At 35.7% G+C, this 20,578-nt stretch overlaps 1 protein-coding gene across 1 annotated transcript in view; it reads left to right on the top strand.

The window, feature by feature from the left end:
* LOC138713806 (intermembrane lipid transfer protein VPS13A-like) overlaps positions 1-12,856 on the top strand; it is a 239,265-nt gene extending 226,409 nt beyond the window's left edge. The window contains exons 64-65 of the mRNA XM_069846241.1: positions 149-275; positions 1,220-12,856. Coding sequence (XP_069702342.1) covers positions 149-275; positions 1,220-1,360 — 268 coding nt within the window. The 3' untranslated portion in view covers positions 1,361-12,856. The remainder of the gene's footprint in view (positions 1-148; positions 276-1,219) is intronic.
* Positions 12,857-20,578: the final 7,722 nt, after the last annotated feature.

The raw sequence follows: 20,578 nt of genomic DNA on the forward strand, positions 1-20,578 counted from the left end.
TTTATTTTTAATTAATTAATTAATTAATTCATTCATTCATTCATTCATTTCACCCATGAATATTGAATAAAAGTAAAATCCATTCAACATGTTCTTCAGAATCTGTTTATCTTGGCTCGTATATATTAAAATAAGTGTTCCATTTCAGGCACATATTTCTGGTGGAAAAGTGTCGACTGTGGGGCACGTGGGATGTGGAGTGGGTAGTGCGTGTTGATGACGTCATGGCAGTCCCTCACATAGCGGATAAAAGATTGGTGTTCAAAGTGCGACAGGTGAGTAAAACACCCGCCAACTTATTACCGGTACTTTTGTAATATAAAGGCTTCAAATAGTGGACAATGTTTAGATACATATAAATCGTAAATTCAATTTCTGAAGCACCTCCACTGTTGTGTGTGTATGTCTCTCTCCCTTCCCTTTTCTTCCCCTCCTTCCGTTTCTGCCACCCCTCCTCCATCCCTTCCCATTCTCGTGGTTAGCATTTGTGATGTGTTCTGCATATGTGGAAGTGTTTTGTAATTTTGTTATGGCTGTGATGTGTTCTTTGTAACGTGTTTGAAATGATCTGCTTATCTGTCTTATGCAATACCTGCAACAATTTCTAAATGGGACAGACAGGTAGATCATTTCAAACACGTTACAAAGAACACATCACAGTCATAACAAAATTACAAAACACTTCCACATATGCAGAACACATCACAAATGCTAACTGCACCTACAGAGACATCAACACAGACATGGAAATTCTACACATCCAACCAAAAAGCCAGAAACTAAACACACTAGAACAATACGAAATATACCGACACACGAAAACACATCCAAATGAAATTCTCAACACAACTCAATTTCAGAAAACACACACTCTTTGACTCCACATTACACTACACACACACACCCCCACAGGAAACAAAACAAAAGGTGCCAAGACCAGCAACAGCCAGTTCTGAAGAAGGCCAATAACAGACCGAAACATGTTAACCAGGTACGATAGAATTTAACATGAGAAAGACAAATAACACACATTCCGAAGTAATTTTGAAGCTTCTTTGGCTATTGTATTCGCTGTTACATAATTTTAATAAGTTCCGTTTCTTACTTTGTGTTTATGTACAATATGCTGTATTATTCCATAGGAATCTACCAAATAAATACCGGTATTCTTTGTTTATTTTGTATTTTAATTGTGCGCTTATTGTTCGTCATTTTGCAGGATGAAAGCTTTAACTTTTTCTCTGGAGATGAAAGGTATATTGAATGTGAAGATGTATCAGTGTTAGAGTGGCTCCAGAACAAGATAGAAACAGTTATGATACTGAACATGGAAGACAAGCCATGTCCCAGTGAGGTTTGAAGTGCAGCTACGTTAGTGTGAGACTGTATTTAATGTAGAAGAAGAACTGTCTATTCTTGCACATGTGTGTATGCATTGTTGTAACTCATGCAGGTATGTAAATAATGATAAGGTATTTTCCAACATGCGACATGGTCCGTCTCCGTTTACCATGCTTTTGCTAGAAATATCAGTTTAGAATTATTTAAAAAAAGTTACTGTTTTGCTATTAAATTCTCCCATATCAGCAATTTTTTTAGTTCAGAATTGCATAACTTAAACCTTGTGAGTTAAAATTCGTTTGTTTTCGGTGTCTTTTCTGTTTACGATTAACCTGTGGGCAATAAAAGCGCATAGCATAGCATGACCTCCTTCAGAAGGGAAGTAAACTCAGTGGTCCAGTTTCGCAAAATTATTGTACATGAAAACTCTGCTCCAAAACGAGAGGGTTCCAGGCTAAATTTACTCACCACGTCAAAATTAAACTCTGCTGGTCATGATCCTCATCTAGCATTCTATCATAAGGAGTAATGAATTTCGCTTTATACAGAAATAAAATTCAACTCTGGAAGGCAATCAGAACTGTCTTAATTTATAACACCTAAATTCATTATTAACCAATGAACCAGTACCTTTATCACAGATTGGATTTTCTCAACATAGAAATGTACAGTAGTGGCAAAAAGAAACCGAACCGACCCTTGTAGCTGATTTCAGAGTCACAGATTCAAATTTTGCTAGTCACAAAACATATCCATCTTGTAACAATGCAATTTATTGCATTTGTTCGATTCTTACCGTCTTTTATTTCTTTCAGTGCCTCAAACTTACAGACGAAAAAACTTTGAGAGTTTTGAAGAGCTGGTAGAGCGTTGGTACGTTAAACCAAAGGTCCCGGGTTCGATACCCGGCCCCAGAACAATTTTTCCCTCGAAATTATTCAAATCAACTTTACAGGGTGTTATACCTGAAAGCTTGATTTGCATAATACACATCACTGTTCGTTAACAGAAAACCACAATTTAAGTCACACGGAGTTAGTGTGCACTCAATGTTGGTTGCCTGATGGTTGTCAGCTCACTTTGAGGTCTGTGGATATAGAGGGAAAAATTGGATTGGTGTCTGGTAGAGTTTCCGGGTAGCTCAGTTGATAGAGCGTTGATACGTTAAACCAAAGGTCCCGGGTTCGATACCTGGCCCCGGAACAATTTTTCCCTCGAAATTATTCAAATCAACTTTACAGGGTGTTATACCTGAAAGCTTGATTTGCATTTGAGAGTTTTATTTTCATCTGACATCGATATTACATTTCTACATCTATTCAGCAAAGATAACTGCGTATTTTTACATTAAATAGCAGTACGTACCTCTTGCTTCACTAACCATATTGAAATTACCACAGTTTGACACAATACACAACACAGGATTCTTTTGTATCAGCTACAAGGGTCGATCCGGTTTTTTTTGCCACTACTGTACACATCAAAGTATTTGTATTTCTCATAGTTTTCAAATTATGCTAAAATTATTCATTGTTTTCCCTTGTAGAGTATTAATATGTACCGGTAAGAGATTTATTCTTGGAAAGTTATCTACAACAAAACAAAAGAAGAACAGTATAAACAAAAACAACTTTTCAAGGGACTAGGAAATTTACCACACATTTTCCATGCTGTAACTCAACACTGTTCTCATCATTATCCTGTCATTGGAGGCAGCAATTGTTTCTTTTTCTTTTCCCGATCAGTTTCAGCATTTTCTTTCTCCGTCCATTCTTTCTAGTATAGTTTCACTTCTTATTCTGTCTCTTCATTTCACACGCTCCATTCTTCTCCATATCCACATTTCAAATGCTTCTAGTCGTTTGTCTTTACTTTGTCGTAATGTCCATGTTTCTGACCCATGCAATGCCACACTCCAGTTCGACCTGGTTGGCTAGTTGGTATAGCGTTGGCCTTCTATGCCCAAGGTTGCGGGTTCGATCCCGGGCCAGGTCGATGGCATTTAAGTGTGCTTAAATGCGACAGGCTCATGTCAGTAGATTTACTGGCATGTAAAAGAACTCCTGCAGGACAAAATTCTGGCACATCTGGCGACGCTGATATAACCTCTGCAGTTGCGAGCGTCGTTAAATAAACCATAATTTCAATTTTCGCCACACTCCACACAAAGCACTTCACTAGTCTCATTAATTGTTTTTCCAAAAGTTCTCAGAAAATTATTCTTTTTGTGTTAAAAGCTTTCTTTGCCATTGCCGCCCTCCTATCTTCTTACGAATAATAATTATTTTTACTTAGGCCTACTTACTTAAGTTTATGTTATTTACCCAGATTATAATTTTATTAAGGAAAACCTTGGTGTCTAGTACTAAATCCATTTCTGAGAAAAGCAGTCATTCTAAACACTAATGATTTGTTAAATTTGTTAATATAAACAATTTTAACAAATCATTCGTGAAACAAGCATGTAGGCCTAATCAAGATGTAAATTCTAAACAATTCATAGTTAAAATTATTTGAACGAAGATATATTGATATTGATATTGATATTGATATTGATATTGATATATATTTCTCAAAAAAAATCTACGGTCCTGCTGGCCCTTCACATTTCTGTATTCGGGCCAGCATTCCCTTACTTGCACTATTTACAATTTTAAACAAGACGTGTATTGATCCTTGAAGCCTGTTCTTCCATGTCTTTGATGTCCCTTCATTTTCACTTGACCATCATTTTACTTTATCCACTATTATTCTACTTCCCTTCTCTTCTTCTCAGATCCCTTAAAAATTTCTAAAAATAATTTCTAAAATTAATTAATATTTCTTCCCTCCAAACTAATTTCATATTTTTAAATAACAATGCACCTAACTTATTTAATATAAAAGACCTAACCCTTGTTGACTATTTCACTACAAACTTGAACTAATAATATATTCACTGACTAAACACTTCTCCACCACACATTAGCGCTCGTATCCTGGCAACATTGTTTTCACTTTATTTATACACAATTTAACACTGGAACAAAAGAACTACAGTTCACCTCCATATATTGAAAACCATATTGAAAACCATACCAATGCTATGACTATTACTTAAAACTTAATGCTATTTATTTATTAATTTCTTCCCCCTCCCTCTGTCTATGAGGTGTAAGAAATGTACCGGTAGTTTATTTACTCTTTATTTAAAAAATTGTTGGATGCCAGTACTTTATATTTTGTTTGGAGCTGCTGTATTATAAAATCTTAACAGCAACAACAACAACAAAATAAACTCATACAGACGTGGACAAATTATTAGACTAAAACGTTTTTCTTGGAAACATAATATAATTCGTCATATCAACTATCAGTATAATTCACAGAGTCTCTATTGTTGTAAATGTGATTGTTTACATCTTCTGGTATATTTTTCCAATGGTTAAGTACATTTTATCTGGCTGTGTTGGTACTACTGGTGTTTTAATTATATACTGCAGAAGATATTCAACAGACTGTTCTCCCATGGCCTGCAAGAAGACCGGCCGTGAACAAAATTGAAAATCTGTGATCTATACTGTAGACGGAAGTGGACAAAAAGAGGCTTACTACAAAACGTGGATTCATTTAAGCACTGTCTGATATCTGGCTAAATGATGCTGATATTCAAAGAAAGTGTCAAGTTTTGGTTTCCAGCACCCCTGACAAAATCAGCGTGTTAATACAGAATAAGGGAATGTTCACAAAATATTAGTAACCTCCAGATTCAATTTTCTGTTCATTATTTCTGTGCAAAATACATTTTTGTTCATTATTTCTGCCGATAAATACAGCTTTGTTGCACATATAATTAATTTTGTCTAATAATTTGTCCACGTCTGTAAATGAATATTTTCCCTGAATTTTTACCCTCTCAAAAATATATCTTAGGATCAATAAGCTGTATCTATTTCCCTTCTGAAGGATCACACTTCTCTCGATTCCTATTGCAGCTACTGGATATTCCTCGCATGAGCATGGTAATAACGGAGATGATATGTCTGATATGACATATGTCTTGTGCAGATATTTTTCCATAGATTCACTCTTGTTGAAGTACTGAGTCTGTCAATTGTCAATGTTGAAAGCCTACCATTCTGAAAACAAGAGCTCTCATTCTGTACAGATCCTTAATATATACACATATATATGTAATATATAATGTCAATTTAATGGATATGAAGAGGTACAGCTTCCAAGTTCCATTACGTTAAGTAGTAGCATATTTGTCATAACGGTTTTCAAGTTGATCTGTACACTGGCACCACAACAAATAGCTTAACTCACTGAAGGAAACTCTCTATTCTTGTTCTGTTAATACATATCGTGAGAACATCTAAAATGCAAATATATTTTTTGTTTTAATTGTGATATAATGAGGAAATTTTGGACAGTTTACACTGAACTTCAAATTGAACTACGGGTTAATTTCAGAATTTTATGAAATTTCAGTGTATTCCCTTTCTTTCTACCTTTCTCAGTCGATTTCTGTTTAAGTGACAGTTGAAACATATGAATCCTCTAGATTCAAAACCCCCTAAAGACCATTTTATTCATAATTTAGTTATGCCCACATATTGCTTGCCAAGAATTAATTCTTATGATTTATATAGTTCGAATTCGAAAAGCCATTAAATTTAAAGAGAAAGGTTTGTTAAAAGTCATTTTTAGGTTGCAAATTCTCTCTATTTGCCACCAGTTACTGTCAAAATTCTTCAATTTGTGAAAATGGATGTAGGGGATTTTGAATCTATAGGATTCATATGAAACCTTTGTTCCCAGAGGATATAGTGCAATCCTGGTCAGGAAAGCTTTGCAATTTCGTCATGTGCCAATAATAATGAGGTGATGATTAAGACATGAGAACACAAGAAACGGGAGTACTTCGAGAAAATCTGCCCCAAAACCGTCTCTATTCTTTAACAAATTTAATGTGTGCTCAACAATTTTGAGAGCATGTTTACTATGTTAAGGTCTAACAAAATACAAATTTTTAACTCCCAAATGGTTTTGGCTTTTGATTTTCTTTTTCAATTTTTTTGTTTAGAAATATTTTCAAACTCAAGTTTTTGGTTGAAGATCTCAATTTTTAGGCTTCCTTTTTTTTTTTGGTTACATTCATAAGACATAGAGAAACGTTTCTATGCATTCATTTTATGAAATATCTCATTTATTGACTTTCAAAAATTTTTTTTTCGTGAAAAAAGAAAATGAATTAGCAACATTTCTCACAAAATAAATGCATAGCAACATACAGTTATCTCATAAATACTTGCAGTAAAAATTTCATCCAAATTCATTAATATTTGGCATAAAAAATTTGGTGTTGAGTCAAGAAAAATAAACTTACGGAAAAATGGATTTGAAAGAAAAATGAATATTTATGTAACACATATTGAAATTTTCTTCCACTACATTCATCTAGTAACTTCAGGAAGCCAACTTGAGAACAAAAAGTTACTAGATTTGTAATCAGAAATTTGTAAAAAAGAATTCTTTGATGAAAAAACGATTTTCACAGATCTTTAAATGCCACTCGTCGTTGCAGCCTTAATTAAAAAAATAAATAAACATATTTGTAAACAGAATTGAACTAAATCTATTTGGGGTATGAAAATATACATTCTAAAGAAGTGAAATAAATAGTCAATAAAAAGTTTTTGGAAAATTTTCATGATTTGCAGTGGAGACTCCCCTTAAGTTGTTATTCCAGGGAACGTCTCAATTATGGAAAGTACAGTTCCAGTACTTATTGGAAGTGTCATAGTCAGTCAATGAATTGTTTTGTTTAACATTATTTATATCAGTACTGATAAAATTTGGACCATCATCATCACCACCACCACCACCATCATCAAGGTCTGAGTTCATCAGCCCATTCTACTTTCCCTGAAGTACCTGAAGTACAATATATCTCCTCACATGTTTTGGTCTCTTCATCTTAATTTCGGTCGTCCGATATTTTTCATCTTGCTTTATGTTGTAGTTCAACATTATGTTTAAATTTCTGGAGTTGTTCATTCTGTCTAGTACCATAATTGCCTTTATAGAACTTTGTAGTTTATATATATATAGGTGAATATTCTGAAATGGGCAAATATGAATAACAAAACTGGAAAAAATATATTATATTAAATCGTGTACTTTTTTCTCACATTGGTTACATTTGCTCCTATTATTGAAGATTCTGGTATCAGTTGAGCTTAAAAAAAATTTTTATGTGAGATTTTCTAATTTAAAAAAAAATCAAGGGATTGTTATCTTTCCCTTACAGCCCATTGTTTAAGGTATCTTCTAAACTTCTGTAAGTATAATAATGAGTGAGATTTCGCATACAGCCCTTGCTTTCCATGATTGAGTTTTGACATAATAAATAAAATTGCAATGTCACTCAGTTTCTCCTCTTAAGGACACTGGGTAGTTAGAGAGTTGCTTAAAATGCTTGGAGATTGGAGTAATTTGTAGTTTTTAATACTGCTAAAGATAATTAAATGAAATTTTACCTAAATATATAACAATTTAAGCTTTTTTTTCCTCCCACATTTAGATGCACTTTTCTCAGATATTGATAGATCTATAACTGTTCAATTTTTATATTTTGTGGTAAACAACACTTCTTTCAATTCAAACCTAAAATTTGATCAAATATATGCATATTAAATGATGAAAAATGTATTGTATTATCTTGTTCAAGAATTATTAACTTTTTGTAATAAAAATAATAGTTTTAGAACAGGAAACTAAATCACACTTATTTATTATTTTATTTACATATTGTAGAATTTATCTTTAGAAAAACACAGTAAAAGTTTCATTAAGGTATGTCAAATAGTCCCAGAGTGACCAGCCTCATGGTCTAGTGGTCAGAGCTTCTGGCTATAGTTCATGAGGTCCCAGGTTCGATTCCTGGTTAGAGCACATGAATTTTTCCTTAAAGGGGATTATTCCTGTGTTCGTCCATGGTCTGGAATTTAGGTTAAGTTTAGATTTAAGACCTGGCACCACATTATCATAATCATCCTATCACATCATCCGGGTAATGTAACTCCGCCTTCCAGGCGCCCCAACCTCAGAAGTGGGTTACAACTAAGCCACGGCCAGGAGAGAAGACCAGAAATGTCGAAAAGACAACCTGGTGGCATTGGATAAAAAAAAACTTCTGTACTTCAGATTTCACTTGTCTTCGAACGTTTCTTTTTTCACGATCAGTCATATCTGCTATTTTCTTTCTTTCTTTTTTATATTCTTTGCCATAGTCCCTTTTTTTCTGCAACTCCTCTTCAGTCATATTTGCCCTCTGCCTACGTACCTTCTCCCTTTCATATTTCCTACTTTCATCATCAGACTTTTTTTCTTTCCTATAAACAATCACATGAAATAATATTCGAAGTTACTTTATCCACCAGTATTTAATAATTGTATGTTAAATGAAACCTCGTTAAAGTTGTGTCCTTTCAGAATTAAACAAACAAGAATTCCTCTCTTTCATAAGTACCTATTTTAACTATTTATTTTTATAATCTTGGCCGAGGAAATAAAATCAAATCGAAACATTCCGAGAAACACTTAGTAAAACAGAGTAAAATGTAGTTGCGGACATAGGGACTGTAGTTATATTTTGACGTTTGGACGTTATTTTTTAATTATAAATTTTAAAATTAATCCTTTTATGCTTTGTTTCCAACTAAAACATATGAGAGTTAGTTAATTAAACGCAAAAGTAATCAGTTAACATTTTCAAGAAACTCCTTAAATCAGCTGGGACATACATTTATCCATTTCAGAATATTCACTCATATATATATATATATATATATATATATATATATATATATATAGGCTATATATCTGGTAATTTCAACATTTATTGTAGTCTATTTAATTGCGTTTCTTTATCCCAGGTACCAGTTATGGTATAAAGTTTAATATAAGTTGAAGTATATATCGTATAAAGAAGTATAGTGATGCCCTGATAAATTTGAGTGCAATTTTCATTTAATAACAAAATGTAAGTGCACACAAATTGGACATAACGCACATTATCCTTCCTCCCATTTTGAAGTGGGAGGAAGATAACTTCCTCTTCTGTATGTTTACATCAGGATCAGACTTGTGAGATGACGTTTAAGATCATGTTCTGATACTTTTGGGAACAACGGAATGAAAATCCCGTCGAAGAACTGTCTACTTGTCTACAATCTCAAGTTTAATCAGTCTCTTATTTACTACATTAAGAAGTACACATGTATAGCTAACCCATATTATTTAGCAAGTTTGAGGTTATGGTGTCAGTGTAAACATTTTCTAGATTGAGTTTCCTGTTTACTAAAAGAGCTTGGCTTGATTAACTTAAGTGAAAACAAATTCCAGTGAATCAGTATTATTAGAACTAATCCATAAACAAGCTGTAGGACATGGAAACTGTAAGATTAATTTCTGGTTGCTGTTGTTCTAGATCTAACTAGTTACAGAAGTCTCAGGATGTTGTGTTGCATACAAACATTTTACTATTCTGTACTTACTATAAACTCACTGTATACTAATTTCATTTTTTTTTAATTTTATTTACTATAAGTACTTGTTTTGAAATGAGTAGGTTGACGGTGCCCTTTCATCTTAGGACAGAGATCTCTTTTAAATGAGATTCATTGAGATGTAAAGAGTCGATAAATTTTGTTTAAGTAATTAAAGCAAATAAATAGGCCTACTTTTGAAAACGGAAGTAAATATTAGTATAAAAAACAATGAAAATATAACGTATTGGAAATTAACACAAATAAGAACAATGGTAGAGTAAATTTTTACAAATCAGGGAACCATAAGTAATACAATTTTTGTAATGGGAAGGAATTAAAAATGTTAAATAAAATTGGACAAATCGGATGCAGGAATACGAAGAGAAATTTCAAAGGTGATACAGAAAGTTTGAAGATTTTTCTACACAGTTAAAGACACAGATCTATTTTATGTAACATTAAATCTAAAGGGAAAAAAATGGTATTTTTATTTATAAACTTGATCTAATTTCGTGTGTAAAATAAGCCATTATTCAACATGTCTCAATTTCAAGAACATCATTTTATATTTCATATTAAGTAAAAAACCACATTGCTACGCAACATAGCAATGTGTTGTAATAATTTTTTTGTAGGGTACACCAGCATTGTAAGCAGTCTTTATCATTAGTCAAATTCTGTTGGTCAGCATGCTGGCTTCCAGATCAGGAGGTCCTGGGTTCGATTCCCGGGCTCGGCACTCGGTGAATTTTTCTTGACGAAGAAGAATTCCCTGGGTGTCTAGAGTCTGGAAATTTGTATGAATGTGAGTGTGATTGTGAGTCTGCCGGGTTAATATTAATTAACAAATCATCACAAATATAAAAATACATCAGGACTGTCACTGGGCAGTAACCTGAACACACGTTTCAGCGTCACATTGTTGACAAGTAACTCCATCTGTTAGCACAACCATAAAGCATCTAATAGATGCTGTAGAGTTACCAACAACGAAAAAAAAAAAATTCGTGCATAACAGATGTGAATTAATTAGGTTTCTCCAGTAATGGGAAGTGGTCGAAGGAGAATAGATTAAGTTTATTAATTTTCTATTAATTTCTTTACAAAGGTATTTTTGACGCAATAATCACAGAGACAGGTTTGCCTAAAAACGTTTTTGTGTGCAAGCATGCCACAAAGCCCACATCAGTATGGCAACAGCTGAACAGACATGAAATGGAATAGGATTCATGCACTGCCTGCTGGATCGCATCCTATAGCTGCGTAAACTGCCTGCTCAATGGAAGCAGGCAGTGCCCACTGCTATTAATATTATCAGTATATGCAAAGTCACTACCTGCCACCTAGCGGCTACTCGCGCATAGATGCTGATTGAGCGGGCAGTGTAAGCAATGTGATCCAGCAGGCAGTGGATTCATGGCTTATTGTTGCCCCTAGCAGCACAGGAAATGTAGGTACCGCATCTTTCTATCCAGTCATCATTTGTGATTAGTCCTTCTGTAATGTTTGATTTACAAAGTTGTAAGTTATAAAATAAAACTGCAGACTTGTCTTGTAATTTGTTAATTGTGCCATCTTCCATTGTTGATTTGGTAATATGCTTACCTTTAGATTCCAGTCTGAAAAGGTTTGCAAGGGTCATGAATTCTTTTACAAATGAAAGTGACTGTGTGATTAAAAAAAATTCCGTCTCTGAATGAGGAAAGTTTCGGAAAAAATTCACTTTCTTTTTGTTCACGAAATTCCTTCCTTTGGTGAGAAATTGTGTCTGCAGGCCAATGTTTCGTGAGATGCCATATGTCTGTGATAGTGCATTGCAATCCAAATTTTTCGCTCACTCGTATTTGTTTGAAGGTCTCGCATTCGAGGGTGTTTCCTTCAAGCAAAAGTGCTCTAAACCATGTTGACGAGCAAACAATGCTTGCGTGGAAGATTCACAGGAAACAACCAGAAATTAAGTAATTGATTAACTAGCGGACTTACTCGTGTTAATTATAATTATATAATAATTAACACGAGTAAGTCCGCTAGTTAATCAATTACTTATATTCAAGTGTTAAAAGTAGTGTATGCAAGATTCAAAATGGATTAACCAGAAATTGTTTAAATTTTTATTCGGAAGCACGCATAGCCTACTTTGTGCACTCGGAGCATCTAGCAGTTTAATAGCCAATTACATAATCACTTTGTCACGCTTGAGTAAAATTAGTAAATGCAGGACTATACTCTGTGATGGACTAAATGGGGAATAAAGTACCAGCGAAAAATGAATGTGTGGGGCACAATAAGACAGTAGACCGCAATGTATCAGGGGTTGGGTAGAAGAAAAACAAAAGAAAAATTGGATAGGTAATTATTGGCATTTCCTAAGAGTCATGACTTCGATCTCTGTCCTTGATGAATGGCCACTTTGGTGCTCCAATGAATAGCAGTGCATATCAACAATTTTTCAGTTGTTTTACTAAGTTTTGTCATTTTATATATAATGTATTTTATAAACTGCATAGAAATATTTCTTTTAGTAGGGACTCAATAAACAAAGGTGCTCATCTTCTGCATTATAAAAATTAAAGAGCTTGTGATGATGCAGTGTAATGTTAGACCTATTTTGTATTAAGGAAAAGTATTTTTTGGGTAATGTGTAATTCCAACAGGAAATTACATTCCACAATAATAATACTAATAATTGCACATATTACACAGTCATGACAATTCATGCATTTATTTTAAAATATTTATAATATATACAAACATGCTTTTAACTTTTTACAAAAGAACTTTGGAATGTAATTGACTATTACATATTGTTATTTAAATTATATTTGGAAGGTGCCTATCTTTTAATTTTAGTGTTTCTTTTACGATGTTTTCGGAACTGCACATACCCAGCATTCAAAAGTAAAATTTCACTCCACTACAACATTGTATAACATAATTGTTGAAAGTAAAGAGACATTGTTGTAAGTTCTGACCATGGATGTGGACTTAACAAGCAGAGTCATCATTCATTTGAGTATTTAACACCTTCTGTTTTCCGAAAATGTAAGTCCTTCGAGATTCATCTTTGTCACAAACAGAAATGGAAGAAGATTTCTACAAACAGGTAGGTTGAATTTGATTGGTTTGTTGGCGTCAAGACATGTGCAATGGCATATCCTGGTAATAAATATTAGGTATATGTTAATCAGTAGGGCTAGGATTTTGATGAAATTGTTCCTATTTGACCAATCTTTTTCAAATTTGGAGAAAAAGTTTAATATACACATGGAAAGTAACATGCAAAATCTCAGCTCTCATTAGATCCAATACTTTTCAAAATAAAACATATTTCAATTTTTAATCAATCATTAATTGAAATATCACTTTTAATTATCATTTTTTATTTTTTGGCTTTTTGCATTTGACTGTGACTTCTCAATGAATAGAGGAAAAATTCTGCATATTGATTTAGTTCTATCACGTAAATTAGTGTAGAAATTTAATTTTTCATTTCTATGACACTTTTTCTCCAATTTTTAAGTTGAGTGTCCCCTTAAGCTAGAAACATAGCTGCTTTAGTATTTATGTGTTATGTGATAAACTGAGTGTTTTAAGACATATTTGTTAGGGAATTGTTTTGCATTTTTTGCCTGTTTCAACTCATAAGAGCATCTTTTGTTTTATTTGGTCATTTTTTAGGCATTTTCATTTGATTTTGGCCATAAATCCCCATTATTAATGTAAAATAATGTCTATTTCCTTTGATATTTTCTTTAAATATTTTGTCCATTAATACTCATTATTTTGTATAATATTTTAATCGTTTTTCTACACAAATATTGCCATTTTAACGTAGTACACCCCACATAATGGATCAGTCCAACCATCCCTTCAATATAGACTCCTCTATACCTGCTAATTCCGGATAAGAGTGGCCTTGTGGTAGACTACATGGAAACTAAAAGTAAAGTAAATCCATGGTGCTACAGCCCATGAAGGGCCAAGACCGACCAGCCAACTGCTGACCTCACGTCCACATGCTGACGCAGAGGTGAACGATCATACATGGAAACTACATCAGATAAAATTATTAATTAAAGTGTACTTACAATAAATTATACTATACTATACTATTATGTAAAATTTAATTTAATTACTAGTCTAATATTAAGTGGTACAAAACCTCTTTTCCTACTAAGGCAATTATGTAAGATCAATTTTTAAGTGCATTTTTGAAAGATTTTTAGGTCATAAATGCATTGTTTTTAGGACTTTTTTTTAATGATTTATAGGTCATCAAAATCCTAGCCCTATTAATCAGGGTGCGAATTAAGATTTCTGATGGGGGGGGGGGGGAGGACAGATCCTAGATAGAGAATACCAAACGTAAAATTAATTGATTAACTAGTGGACTTACTAGTGTTAATTATGTAAGATTTGTCCGGCTTACAGCTATTTCAGTGCTTCACGCACCATCCTCAGAGCCTACTAGATCACGGCGTCATCTCGAACTTCTCTGCCTGTTATGTGGGTGTGTTTGATTGTTGAAAGGTGTTGAAGAGTGGAGTCAAATTGTGTGTGTGTGTGTGTGTGTGTGTGTGTGTGTGTGTGTGTGTGTGTGTGTGTGTGTGTGTGTGTGTGTGTGTGTGTGTGTGTGTGTGTGTGTGTGTGTGTGTGTGTGTGTGTGTGTGTGTGTGTGTGTGTGTGTGTGTGTGTGTGTGTGTGTGTGTGTGTGTGTGTGTGTGTGTGTGTGTGTGTGTGTGTGTGTGTGTGTGTGTGTGTGTGTGTGTGTGTGTGTGTGTGTGTGTGTGTGTGTGTGTGTGTGTGTGTGTGTGTGTGTGTGTGTGTGTGTGTGTGTGTGTGTGTGTGTGTGTGTGTGTGTGTGTGTGTGTGTGTGTGTGTGTGTGTGTGTGTGTGTGTGTGTGTGTGTGTGTGTGTGTGTGTGTGTGTGTGTGTGTGTGTGTGTGTGTGTGTGTGTGTGTGTGTGTGTGTGTGTGTGTGTGTGTGTGTGTGTGTGTGTGTGTGTGTGTGTGTGTGTGTGTGTGTGTGTGTGTGTGTGTGTGTGTGTGTGTGTGTGTGTGTGTGTGTGTGTGTGTGTGTGTGTGTGTGTGTGTGTGTGTGTGTGTGTGTGTGTGTGTGTGTGTGTGTGTGTGTGTGTGTGTGTGTGTGTGTGTGTGTGTGTGTGTGTGTGTGTGTGTGTGTGTGTGTGTGTGTGTGTGTGTGTGTGTGTGTGTGTGTGTGTGTGTGTGTGTGTGTGTGTGTGTGTGTGTGTGTGTGTGTGTGTGTGTGTGTGTGTGTGTGTGTGTGTGTGTGTGTGTGTGTGTGTGTGTGTGTGTGTGTGTGTGTGTGTGTGTGTGTGTGTGTGTGTGTGTGTGTGTGTGTGTGTGTGTGTGTGTGTGTGTGTGTGTGTGTGTGTGTGTGTGTGTGTGTGTGTGTGTGTGTGTGTGTGTGTGTGTGTGTGTGTGTGTGTGTGTGTGTGTGTGTGTGTGTGTGTGTGTGTGTGTGTGTGTGTGTGTGTGTGTGTGTGTGTGTGTGTGTGTGTGTGTGTGTGTGTGTGTGTGTGTGTGTGTGTGTGTGTGTGTGTGTGTGTGTGTGTGTGTGTGTGTGTGTGTGTGTGTGTGTGTGTGTGTGTGTGTGTGTGTGTGTGTGTGTGTGTGTGTGTGTGTGTGTGTGTGTGTGTGTGTGTGTGTGTGTGTGTGTGTGTGTGTGTGTGTGTGTGTGTGTGTGTGTGTGTGTGTGTGTGTGTGTGTGTGTGTGTGTGTGTGTGTGTGTGTGTGTGTGTGTGTGTGTGTGTGTGTGTGTGTGTGTGTGTGTGTGTGTGTGTGTGTGTGTGTGTGTGTGTGTGTGTGTGTGTGTGTGTGTGTGTGTGTGTGTGTGTGTGTGTGTGTGTGTGTGTGTGTGTGTGTGTGTGTGTGTGTGTGTGTGTGTGTGTGTGTGTGTGTGTGTGTGTGTGTGTGTGTGTGTGTGTGTGTGTGTGTGTGTGTGTGTGTGTGTGTGTGTGTGTGTGTGTGTGTGTGTGTGTGTGTGTGTGTGTGTGTGTGTGTGTGTGTGTGTGTGTGTGTGTGTGTGTGTGTGTGTGTGTGTGTGTGTGTGTGTGTGTGTGTGTGTGTGTGTGTGTGTGTGTGTGTGTGTGTGTGTGTGTGTGTGTGTGTGTGTGTGTGTGTGTGTGTGTGTGTGTGTGTGTGTGTGTGTGTGTGTGTGTGTGTGTGTGTGTGTGTGTGTGTGTGTGTGTGTGTGTGTGTGTGTGTGTGTGTGTGTGTGTGTGTGTGTGTGTGTGTGTGTGTGTGTGTGTGTGTGTGTGTGTGTGTGTGTGTGTGTTGAAATTGATCTGTGTGTTGAGAATTTGATCGGGGTGTGTTTTAGTGTGTTTGTATATTTCGTATTATTCTAGTGTGTTATGTAGTCTTATATAATTAACACTAGTAAGTCCACTAGTTAATTAATTATTATATTCAAGTGTTAAAAGTAGTGTACGCAAGATTCAAAATGGATTATTATTATCCTCATTCAATACGGCTCAATTCTAGGTCGCACTGAGTTGCTTGTCTTGCATCTTGATCATAATAATAATTATATCCACGAACAGGCTTAAGATAAGATGTGTAATTCCTAAGTTATTAATTGTTTGTCAGTTTGCCCATGATGATAATACATCGATATTACTTTCTTTGCTTACTTTTACTGTACTTTATAAAATATACTCGTGTCAACACCTGTGGAGTAACGGGTAGTGCGTCTGGTCGCGAAACCAGGTGGCCCAGGTTCGATTCCCAGTCGGGGCAAGTTACCTGGTTGAGGTTTTTTCTGGGGTTTTCCCTCAACCAATATGAGCAAATGCTGGGTAACTTTCGGTGCTGGACCCCGGACACATTTCACCGGCATTATCATCTTCATCTCATTCAGATGCTAAATAACCTAAGATGTTGATAAAGCGTTGTAAAATAACTTACTAAAATAAAATAATAAAATAAAATATACTCGTATTAAAATACTTCTATTCTGTGATGGGGATATAAGTTATCCCTGGCAGGGATGTTAACGTGAATTTATGAGAAGGGGGATAACTTTCAACAGGGGGGAAATCCCCCAATCCCCCCATTAATTCACACCCTGCTGTTAATAGGGTTAGGAATGAGATGGAATGAAGGTAATACCTCAGTCTAGTATATACAGTCGCGAAGCTTAATACGTAGTAAATATGCAAACATTAGATAGTTGCTCACCACTAGGATCGCTAATATCGCTTCATTACAGGCAATGCAAAATAGTACCGTCACAGTCTATTGTTTCTAGCACCCTCAAAATTCAAGCTTCGTGACTGTATATAGTAGACTGTGGTAATACTGTTTGATTAAGATAGAGTTGTTTTGCAATTATTTTTAATTTCTTTAATAACGTTTATCCTAAATCCATATTTGGGATTTTTTTGACCTGGTATTAGGCGAACACAAGATGGAACTCCAGTGATGCACAGTCAGTCGACTCGAACCCTCGATCCCGATGATGCACTGAAGTTGTGTGCCTGTGTATACCACGGTTGTCAAGACAATAACGAAGGTATTAAAATCTTAAATATGATGCATTTAACACTTGTACATAAATATTCAGTCAAAAATGATATGGAATATGTACCGGTATTCAGGGCTGGACAAAATACTGACATCCAAGTATTTCAAATACAAATACAAAATACTTCAAAGAATAGTATTTGAATTACAAATACAAAATACTTAAAAAAAATTAACCAAAATACATTTGTATTTCAAATACTCGATACAATATACGAGGGGGATCCAGGAAATAACGACTGTTCGCGCATACCCGCCGCGCAGCTGACTCCCCTTCCTTGTTTGAAGGTCAACTGGCTTCCTTAACATGTGTTCTCATAATGTTGTGAGTACTGGTTGCAACAAGTCACCATTGTGCATTTTGTGTTACTTCAAAATGAAGGACGTGATTGATAATCCCGCCGACTGTGAGGTGAGGAGTGTGATTCGATTTTTGAATGCCCGACATTTGAAACCTGCAGAAATTTACCGGCAATTGAAAGAATGTATGGTGATACTATAATGAATGAAAGAAATGTGAGAAAATGGTGCGAAATGTTCAACAATGGGCGAACAAATGTCCACGATGAAACTCGACCCGGACGCCCATCACTCATCACAGAAGACCTGAAGACTAAAGTGAACGACAGAATCTTGCAAGACAGGCGCACATCACTCAACGAATTGCATATTGCCTTTCCTGACATTTCTCGTTCTTTGCTTGGTGAAATTGTGTCGCAACATCTTGGCTACCACAAAATCTGTGCACGATGGGTTCCACGGCAACTGAGTGACCAACACAAAACTCAGAGAATGGCCTCAGCATTGACATTCTTGATGCGATATCACAAAGATGGAGACGCCTTTCTTGATCAAATTGTGACTGGTGATGAGACCTGGGTGTCTCACAACACCCCAGAGACCAAGCGCCAATCACGTCAGTGGCATCATCCCTCATCACCCAAGAAACCGAGAAAATTCAAACAGACTCTCTCAACACAAAAAGTCATGGCTACTGTCTTTTGGGATCGCAAAGGTGTTCTTTTGCTGGATTTCATGCCAAAAGGCACTACGATCAAAGCAAATCGTTATTGTGAGACTTTACGAAAACTACGGCGAGCCATCCAAAACAAGAGGCGAGGAATGCTTTCGAGAGGAGTTGTGCTTGTTCACGACAACGCCCGCCCGCACACTGCTGCTTCAACTCGAGAATTGCTGGATCAATTCGGTTGGGAAATCTTTGATCATCCGCCCTATAGTCCAGACCTTGCTCCTAGCGATTTTCACCTTTTCACTAAGCTGAAAGGTGGTACGCGTTTTGGAAGTGATGAAGAGTTGAAGAAGACAGTGAACACCTGGCTTAATGAACTGGCGGCAGAGGAGTATAACACGGGAATTCTAAAGCTAGTGAACAGATACGACAAATGTTTAAATGTAGGTGGTGATTATGTAGAGAAGTAAAGGAAGCTTCAGTTATGTAACAGACTTTGTTTTTTCAAATAAATATATATTTTTTTTAATTATTACAACAAAACGGTCGTTATTTCCCGGATCCCCCTCGTATAAAGAAATAAGAATATTACTGAAAATCTAAAATATTATATTAACATTAAAAGTATTTTTATCTCGAAGTTTCATATAAACACTGTAACTGAACATTCTTCCTTTTCCCAGTCAGCAATGAAATTATGCTACATCTGAATAATTACTGCTCCCTTTAAAAAAAAACAGTTTCTCAAGAGGTTTATCAGATAAGAATCCTCTTGCTTGTGAATGAATAAATCCTGCAAAACAGAACGGTCTTTCTACAAGGGCAGAAGAACACAAACTTGTATTATACTTTATAAAAGCTTGTTTCACTGCTGGGTAATTCTCTAGAGAGCACAGAGTTGTCCCTTTGCCATTGAAGAATTGTATGAGCTCATACTCCGCAGTAGACACGTTCTTTTCTTTTTGCTTTTCGAAGTCTGTTGTACTTGAGTTGAAAACATACAAATTTTTTTCATCATCTGAACTGACCAAAGGTGTAGTAGAAAACTGCTCAGCTGATTTCAGACACATATTCTGTATCCTCTTCTCATCATTTGGTGAGACAGTGTCAGGTAGCCATCTCATCTTAAGTGATGGGTAGAAGCAAGTTGCCAAAATAGCTGAATTTGCTTCTTGGGTCAGATTAAACATCGCTTCAAATCTTGATGAAAGCGAAGTTATTAGGATTAGAGTTACTTGGAATAGATGGCGTAGATTACTAGGTAACAGAATATGTAATCTGTTTTTGAGGGAAATTAATGTGGACAGAAGTTGGCTGTAATAGCACGTCTTCTCATTTTGTATTAAATTAAGGGCTACGGCATGTGTTTCAGAACTGCAAATTATTCTTCAAAGTACTGAAACTCAACATCTTTGAAGGTTGGCAGTCCCAGTTTTTCACATATACTGTTTATATCATGTTTGAATTGCAATATTTGAGAGATTGAGCCATAAAGAGAATTCCATCAAGTTGGCCACGGAAACTTAAATGAATATTTCAAGACGTCTGATATACAGTAATTTCTGAGGATTTGAGTCTCCTAGACGCATTCCATAATGCTGAAAATTTATCAAGTGTTGGGTGATGGATCCTTGATGCTGTTGGAGATTTCTTTATGGCATTAAGGAAATCAGTTATGGCAAGAAAAGTAAGTGTTTGGCTAGCACATCTGAAATGGGTTCGCAAATAAGACAAAGTTCATTTTTCAAATCCAAATCCAAAACGTGAAGGACAAGAAGAAGAAGAAGAAGAAGAAGAAAGTATTTTGAATATTTGAAATACAAAATACATCAATTTTATGTACTTAAATACAAAATACTTTCGAAAATCCTTTCAAATTCAAAATACAAATGTATTTCAAATACTGCCCAGCCCTGCCGGTATTATATGTCTTTCTCGTGTTAAATTTTACCGTATCTGGTTAACATGTTTCAGCCTGTTATGGGCCATCTTCAGACTGAAACATGTTAACCAGGTACGGTAAAATTTAACACGAGAAAGACATGTAACACATATTCCGTGTGATATAGTGTTGAAAGTTGTGTAATTAAGATGTACAAAAATGAGACTTTACTGTTTCTTTTCATTTATTTAGACCTAATGAATTAAATACTATTATAGTCACGATCATGCCATGGTATGAA

The sequence above is a fragment of the Periplaneta americana genome, chromosome 14, assembly GCF_040183065.1.
Source record: "Periplaneta americana isolate PAMFEO1 chromosome 14, P.americana_PAMFEO1_priV1, whole genome shotgun sequence".
Lineage (NCBI taxonomy): Eukaryota > Metazoa > Arthropoda > Insecta > Blattodea > Blattidae > Periplaneta > Periplaneta americana.